Source organism: Carlito syrichta, unplaced genomic scaffold (genome assembly GCF_000164805.1).
Source record: "Carlito syrichta isolate Samal-C Ts95f unplaced genomic scaffold, Tarsius_syrichta-2.0.1 Scaffold123802, whole genome shotgun sequence".
NCBI classification, from domain to species: Eukaryota; Metazoa; Chordata; class Mammalia; order Primates; family Tarsiidae; genus Carlito; species Carlito syrichta.
Genome location: NW_007067898.1, coordinates 31,081 through 39,322, shown reverse-complemented (window position 1 = coordinate 39,322; position 8,242 = coordinate 31,081). Strand labels below are relative to the sequence as shown.

General features: G+C 57.8%; 1 protein-coding gene across 1 annotated transcript in view; it reads left to right on the top strand.

Moving 5' to 3' along the window:
* Nucleotides 1-1,487: 1,487 nt before the first annotated feature.
* The window catches only part of CNN1 (calponin 1), a 7,279-nt gene continuing 524 nt past the window's right edge, over nucleotides 1,488-8,242 (top strand). Inside the window, exons 1-7 of the mRNA XM_008048508.2 lie at nucleotides 1,488-1,737; nucleotides 3,702-3,823; nucleotides 6,362-6,428; nucleotides 6,510-6,647; nucleotides 6,766-6,876; nucleotides 7,736-7,882; nucleotides 7,963-8,158. Of these exons, the coding sequence (XP_008046699.2) occupies nucleotides 1,531-1,737; nucleotides 3,702-3,823; nucleotides 6,362-6,428; nucleotides 6,510-6,647; nucleotides 6,766-6,876; nucleotides 7,736-7,882; nucleotides 7,963-8,158 (988 nt within the window). The 5' untranslated portion in view covers nucleotides 1,488-1,530. The remainder of the gene's footprint in view (nucleotides 1,738-3,701; nucleotides 3,824-6,361; nucleotides 6,429-6,509; nucleotides 6,648-6,765; nucleotides 6,877-7,735; nucleotides 7,883-7,962; nucleotides 8,159-8,242) is intronic.

Genomic DNA, 8,242 nt, shown 5'->3' with positions numbered 1-8,242 from the left:
GCTCCTCCTGGGCCGCCAGAGGGCGCCGGCCGCGAGCGGTGCAGAGGTGCGGCCCGCACGTGCGCAGTAGCGACCTGTGGCCGCCCGAGGACCGCTCCGCCGGGGCAGGATCCAGCGTTCAAATCCCGGCTCCGCCGCCGCCCTGGAACTGTAGGACCCGGACAGTCGGCTTCACCTCTCTGTCCCTCACATAGACCGCTTCTCATAGGGCTGTTGTTTGGAATATATTAGCAGATCCAATCACGTAGTACACAGTAGACACTGTTAGCTCATTTGTGCATTTGTGTACCTTCAAGTATCACGACATGCCGTCAGCTGGTCCCTAGCTTATTTCCTTACCTCAGTGGCTCTCAAACGAGGGCTCTCTGCTTCCATCTCCATCCTCACCAGGGGACATCTGGCAATGTCTATAGACATTTCTGTTTGAAGGATTGAGGGAGTGCTACTGGCCTTCAGCAGGTAGAGCCAGGTCTGCTGCTTAAAGTCCCATGGTGCCCAAGACAGCTCCAGAACCGAGGATCATGGGGCATGGGCTCAATTCTACTCTGCCGCCAGTCAGCTGTGTGACACTGGCAGAGATTCCATGTCCCTAGACATGTTTCCCCCCTTGGAAAACTTTTGGATGGAATGACAGCATCCACCTCTGAGGGTGTTGTGAAGACTGAGTGGGGACATGCACGGGGCTCAGAACAGGGCCTGACCCAGGACGACTGTCATTTTGGTCTACTGCAGTCATGCCCTTAGCATGTGGCCATTAAACTACATGCCCTTAACATATCACTAGTGTGCAGCAGGTTGCTCACATGTCATCCAAGTGTCCCTAGTAGGGCCTTGATATATGTGGCACAGCATGGGCACGGCATCCATCCCTGTGGTCCAGGGGTGAGATCTGGCCAGGTGGGGCTGTTTGACGAGGACACAACTTGTGGCCCAGAACCCGCCTATATAGTCACCCCGTGGCTTGGGTACCCACAGGTGGATGGGGAGGGTGAGATCCAGGTTCTCTGCCCCTCAAGGTCCTCATGAAGGGCTGGAGGGGATGCCGGACCCTCAGCAGAAGGCACACTGTCGCCTGAGTCCCTCCCCGGTGCCCAGGTGCTGTGCATTATTTTTTTTGGTCTTCACAACACTCCACAACACTATCATTAGCCCATTTCACAGATGTAGCAATAAAGGCCCAGGGAGTAGAGAAGAGACTTGCCTATGGGTACAGACTGTTGGTATCTGGGGTTAAACCCAGGCTGGTGCTCTCTAAATGGTCACAGGTGACAGTCCTGCCTCAAGACTCAACAGAGACGAAGAGAGATGACCTCAGAGACAGAGATGCTCAGAGACCCAGACAAAGGCCTCTGGACAGTGGGGGGTGGTGGTGGAAGAAGGTTGGTCTCTGTCTGACCAAGCCCCCCCAGAACAATGCAGACTGCCCCCCTAGGTGGAAACAATGACACAACCAGCTCCCAATACCAAGGGCCTGACATCACGAGGGGGGGCTGGGAGTGTGCCCCGCCTCTTGGCAAGCTGCTACGGCCAATGAAACAGCCTTGGAAGAGACCCGGGCCGCCTCTGGAGCTTCAAAAACGTGTGAGGAGGGAAGTGGGTGCAGACGGAGCTCCAGCTGCTGCCAAGGTCCCAGCATCAGTGCCCTGCTGTCCACGCCAGAGCCCACCAGCCAGCATGTCTTCTGCTCACTTCAACCGAGGCCCTGCCTACGGGCTGTCGGCTGAGGTCAAGAACAAGGTAGGGCTGCAGGGTCTCCCTGGCCTGGCCTCCCCGTCCTGCCAGGCCAGAGCCCCATTCCTGGGGCTCCCTGCATCCCCTCCCGGTTGTCCTGTGTGACTTGGAGCCCGAGAGGAGGAAGGGGGTGAGGAAGGGAGAGGCTACCTCTCTCCCCCAGTAAACATCACAGAGTCCTCAGCTGCCGTTGGGGGTGGTGTGGGAGGCACACAGCCACACAATCAGTGGTGTCCAGGCCTTTGCAGACATCCCCACCTGACCTGAATCCTTCGTTAACTCTTTGTGTTCCTGGGGAGCAGACATATGGGAAGATGTGTTGCCATTCCCCACACCCCCAGTCTGACAAAGAAATTGGGGAGTGTCTGAGAGCCAGGGTTCCTGGGAGGTGAGTCCTAGAAAGTGTGGGAGACTGTGAGCGGAGAGGAGGATGGTGAAGAAGGGAAGGGAGCAGGCCTCGGAACCGCAGCAGAGGTTGTTTCACTTCAGAGGTAGGAAGATACCAGGACACCACTTTTATGCTATGGATGGGTAAACTGAGGCTCAGAGAGGAGAAGCAAATACCTGGGGTCCCAGGTGAGGCAAGTACAGAGCTGGGACCCTGGACTCACCCCCCCTACGCCGGAATGGGATCAGCTTCTCCAGGGCAGGGAACTTGAAGATCTGATCCCACTGGAATCCTCCCAAGAGCATGGGGGGGCGGGGAAGGAGTCCCTGCTCCATTTGACAGAGGGGAATACTGAGGCTCAAGGTGGCTTTTCCCAGGGTTTCACGGTGAGGAAGTGGGGAGCTGGCATTGGAACCTGGGTCGGGGGATCCTCGGAGTTGGAGGAGGGGGAGAGTGGGGGGCGGGTGATCGGCGAGAGACCGATCCTAGCACCGACCCCTCCCCCAGCGCCAGAGCCGCTTGGAGCCGCCACGCCTTATAAGGCGGCCTCGGGGAGCCTGGGCCACGCTATATAAGGGCCGGTTTGCTTTATAAAGTCGGGCTGGGGGGGGGGGGGGCGGCAGGGCCAGGGCCAGGTGAGGGGGCCGACCCTCCCACCACCTCCCCCCACTCAGGAGGAGGGGCAGCCTGATCCCAGAGGCTGGGAGCCTGGCTGGGCTGGGGCGGAGGGTCCTGGAGAAAGGAGGAAAGGGGGAGCAAAGTGGGGAAAGGGAAGAGCCGGAGAGACACAGACAGAGATCCTGGAAGCCCGAGACACCCAGAGATAGGCGCGGGGGGCGGGGAGTGGGGGGGCGGCAAGCCATGATGGAGATAGGACCGAGACTGGGATGGAGAGGCAGAAAGGGGCAACAGTCGGGCCCCACTGCTGACAGAAGCTGGGATGCAGGAGCTGGAGCCCCACCCCCACCGGGCAGGGTCTTCCCCCAGAGAGATGGGAGAAGCCAAGAACTGCCGGAGAGATGGGGGTGGGGGAATGAGGAAAGAGAAAGAAGCACACAGACATGGAAGGGGTAGGGGCTAACCCCTACCCAGGCAGAGCCGGAGCCCAGGCAGTGAAGACTTGGGGAGGCTGAGGGGCTGATGGCAGATGACAACAGAGCAGTCTCTGGCAAGCAGCACCCAGGCACCTCTCAGATCTCCTTCCCTGCCTGAGGCACCCCCTCTTTCAAGGGGGGGCAGAGTAGGCAGGACCAAGGGGAAGATAAGCCCCAAGTTTGGCCTGGAGGGGGAACCAGGAGGCCAGGCGCCGCCTCTCCCATCCCAAGGATCGGCTCTCCACGCGCCCCCTCCCTTGTCTCCACTGTCTGGTGCCAAACCTCAGAATGCCCGGAATGGCCCCCTGGGCAGGTGCCACCTCAGCCCTGGCCCTCAGCCCACCCCCAGCCCCCCCATGGCCACTGGGGCAGAATTTCCTTAGTTGGGAAGAGACAAGGAAGATCAGGCCTAGGGAGGCTCAGGTGGGACCCGCGAGCCCAGCTGCTTCCCACGGCATCCTCACCCCCTCTCTGTGCCCCCACCCCAGCTGGCCCAGAAGTATGACCACCAGCGGGAGCAGGAGCTGAGAGAGTGGATCGAGGGGGTGACAGGGCGGCGCATCGGCAACAACTTCATGGACGGCCTCAAAGACGGCATCATTCTTTGCGAGTGAGTGGGGCTCTCGCGGCCCAGACCCTGCTTAGGCTGAGCCCCAACCTGGGCATCCACCTCCACACAGCCCCTCAACCTCTCAAACAACCATGAGCCTGGACCTTGGCTAAGCACTATATCGGATCCCTCTGGGCTGGCAAATAATCATTTTGCTTATTTAATAGGCAAAGAAAACTGAGGCTCTGTTAGCTACAACACATTGCACAAAGTCCTACGCTGTTTCAATGGTAATGACTCCAGAATCTTAATCACCATACCATACAGGGCAGGCCCATCTGTGGCCTCCAGGGTACTCAGAAAAAACAGTCATAGCTATGAGGCAGTGAGCACCAGCAGCTCTTCCTGGCTGGCTTGGTGGTATAAGGAGCGGTGTGACGTGGACATTTAAGTAGGCCCTTGCGGCTCCCAAGCCCCAGTTCCAGGTTCCTCTGCAATCCCGATGTCCCTAGACAGGGCCCCCGAGCACAGGCAGGGCCCTATCTGCATCTCTAAGTCTGACCCACAGCAAGGAAATGGGGGCTTTCTGAAGGCGCAGCCTCACTAAGTCTTAGATGCTGGGCAGAAAAGTTTATCCTGAGCCATGTCCACCCACTAGAAACAAGGAATGGGGGGAACATGCTAGTGTCCCAGTTCAACGGGCTGCTCAGACCTCAGAGTGCAGAGCCAGCTGGGCATGGTGGCTCATGCCTGTAAATCCCAGCACTTGAGAATCACTTGAGGCCAGGAGTTCAAGACCAGCCTGGGTAACATAGCAAGACCTTCTCTACAAAATTTTTAAAAAGTGAGCTGAGTGTGGTGGCACATGCCTGTGGTCCAAGCTACCTGGGAGGCTGAGGCAGAAGGTTGCCTGAGCCCAGGAAGTTGAGGCTGCTGTGAGCCAGGGTTGTGCCACTACACTCCAGCCTCCAAGACAGAGATAGACCCCAACTCAAAAATAGAAAAGAGTGCAGAGCCACCCATACAGTCAGTCAGTCACTCATTTATGCAACAAGCATTTATGAAGCTCCTGCTGTGTGTCGGGGGTCTGGTCTAGGAACTGGGAACTGTGAACAGAACAAGCTGGACTTGGAGCTTGACAGGGAGTTCTGGTCCTAGTAAGTTGGACTAATCAAATAATTGATCAAATAATCGCAGGCTTGCCTGTGTTGGCACATGCCTTGGAGAAATATCAACTGGGGAAGGAGGGTGGGAGCGCCAGGTTTTAGGGTGGGGGTGCTGTTTCCTAGAGTGGTCTGGGAGGCCTTTCTGAGGAGGTGACATTTGAAGAGAAGCTTGGATGAAGTGAGGGAGGAAGGAGAATTGTGATCGGTCGGTCCAAGCCGAGGGGACAGGCAGTGCTAAGGCCCTGACGTAGAAGCATGTTTGGGTGTTCAAGGAATACCAAGAATGTCAGCATGACCAGCACCAAGTGAGCGAAGAAAGTGGTGCGAGAAGAGGCCACAGTGTGACCTGGGGACCAGAGGTCACGCAGAGGAGTTAGGGCTTGATTCTGAAGGCAGCAAGAACCCACTGAAGGTTTCTGAACTGGAGGCAACTTGAGCTGCTTCGAAAAACCCATTCCGGCTGCCGGATGGAGAATGACCTTGCAGGGGGTGAGGAGAAGCTGGGTGTTCATTGCAAGAGCCCAGGAGACAGATGCTGGCAGGCTCAGACCAGGGTGGAGATGGCAGGGAGCAGCAAGTAGACTTCTGGACATATCCAGAAGGCAGAGCCAGGCTGGGTGTGACCCCGTACTGTGGAAGGCTGAGGTGGGAGGACGGCTTGAGCCCAGGAACTTGAGGCTGCAGTGAGTTATGATTGCACCACTGCACTCCAGTCTGGGCCACAGAGCGAGACCCCATCTCTAAATAAACCAGTAAGTAAATAAAGGCAGAGCCAAAGGACTTGCTGAGGGGTCGGATGTGGGGCAGAGAGGAAGAGAAAGGGGGAGTCAAGGGCAAGTGCAAAGGTTCTGACTGAACCCCTGGGAGCGTGTGGCTGAGCTGGGGAGGGCAAGAGGGACAGTTTGGTGGGAAGAGATGGGACGGGAATATGAAACCCTGGTCTCTACAAATAATTTTTAAAAAGAGGCTGGACAAGATCAAGGGAGTGAGCTGGTCTGAGAAGAGGCCATGTGGGCTCCCTGCTGCCTGCTAAAGGACACTGAGATGTGACCGCCAGTAGGGCTCGGACATACCTTGAACAAGGAGGCTTTGACAGGCACCTGAGTCTAGCTCCCTGCAGCTGGCATCCCCTGTGTGTGTGGGTGGCTTGGAGGGGCTGTGGCTGAGAAGTAACAAGGGGGCCTCTGGGCTGCACTGTCCCTTGGAGACCCCTGGCAGCACCTGGGCCCCCACCCCTGCCACCGGTGCTGGGCTTGGGCACAAGTGACCACACATGCATCCCAGCCTGGGCCCCTCACTGTCCCTGCCCTGTGGGGAGAAGTGACACAGTGGTATGGTGTGCCCCTCCCATGCTGGGCTGCCCCTCCCATGCTCCGCTGAAGGGGTGGTGGCTGCGGGGACACCTTCCTCATTCCCCTCCCCGCCTTTGCAGGTTCATTAATAAGCTCCAGCCCGGCTCTGTGAAGAAGGTCAACGAGTCCACCCAGAACTGGCATCAGGTGAGCCCAACCCAACCTCTCTCGCTCCTGCCCACAAGTCCCTCGAGCCCTGCCCACTGACCGCCACCCGCTCCCCTCCAGCTGGAGAACATCGGCAACTTCATCAAGGCCATCACCAAGTACGGGGTGAAGCCCCATGACATCTTCGAGGCCAATGACCTGTTTGAGAACACCAACCACACCCAGGTGCAGTCCACCCTCCTGGCCCTGGCCAGCATGGTGAGTGTGGGTACAGGGGAGCACGGGGCTCCCGGGCCGGGATGCATGAGTGGTGGCAGGGAATCAGGTGCTGCTGAGTGTCTCCAAGGGGACAGTGCGGCCTCCCCATCCCACCCAGGCCAAGACGAAAGGAAACAAGGTGAATGTGGGGGTCAAGTATGCAGAGAAGCAGGAGCGGAAGTTTGAGGCTGAGAAGCTGAGAGAAGGACGGAACATCATCGGGCTGCAGGTATCGCGGGCGGGAGGGCACCCTGCTGCCCAAGGCTTTCAGGGACAGGGCATTTGGCATTCACTAAACTGTAAGCCAGGGTTAGGCACAGTGGCTTACACCTGTAATCCCAACACTGTGGGAAGCTGAGGCAGGAGGATCGCTTCTGCCCAGGAGTTCGAGATCAGCCTGGGTAATATAGCAAGACCCTGTCTTTACCTAAATGTTTAAAAAATTTAATTATTATTATTATTTTTTTGAGTTGGAGTCTCACTTTGTCGCCCAGGCTGGGGTGCAGTGGCACACTCACAGCCACCCCATGTCAATCCGCTGGGCTCCAGCGATCCTTTCACCTCAGCCTTCTAAGTAGCCGGAACTACCACACCCAGCTAATTTTTGATTTATTGTAGAGACGAGGGCTCACCAAGTTGCCCGGTCTGGTCTCGAACCCACAGGCTCAGGCAATCCACTTGCCTCAGCCTCCCAAAGTGCTGGGATTATAGGCTGAGCCACCAAACCTGGCCTTATATTTAATTTTTAAATAATACTATAAGCACTGTGCTCAGCATCGTCTGTTCACTAACTCACCCACTCTGCCACCAGCCCCAGGGGAGTGGTGCTGCTATCACCACACCCTTTCTACAGATGTGGAAACTGAGGCCTGGAGAAGTTGACTCACTTGCCCAGGTCTCCCAGTTGTGTGGTGGGCTGGGACTTCAACCCTAAAAGTCAGTCATGTGATATGCCCACCACTCTGGGCCTCAGTTTCCAGTCTCTGATGCTCACATGTACACAGTGTCTCAGGCTCTGCCATCGGCTGCGTCTCCTGGCCTGTGGTGAGCTCTGTGGTCCTTGGTGTGATTTTCCCTCTGGTTCCTAGATGGGCACCAACAAGTTTGCTAGCCAGCAGGGCATGACGGCCTATGGTACCCGGCGCCACCTTTATGACCCCAAGCTGGGCACAGACCAGCCCTTGGACCAGGCCACCATCAGCCTGCAGATGGGCACCAACAAGGGGGCCAGCCAGGTGAGTGGGGGCAGTGGATCATGCCAGGCACACCCAGGCCCCTTGCTGGCCCCACGGCCTGACCATGCTGCCCTCCGTAGGCTGGCATGACCGCGCCAGGGACCAAGCGGCAGATCTTTGAGCCAGGACTGGGCATGGAGCACTGTGACACGCTCAACATTAGCCTGCAGATGGGCAGCAACAAGGGTGCCTCACAGCGGGGCATGACAGTGTACGGGCTGCCGCGCCAAGTCTACGACCCCAAGTACTGCCTGACGCCCGACTACCCAGAGCTGGGCGAGTCGGCCCACAACCACCACCTGCACAACTACTACAACTCTGCCTAGGGACACGAGCCCCCCCCCCCCCCCCCCCCCCCCC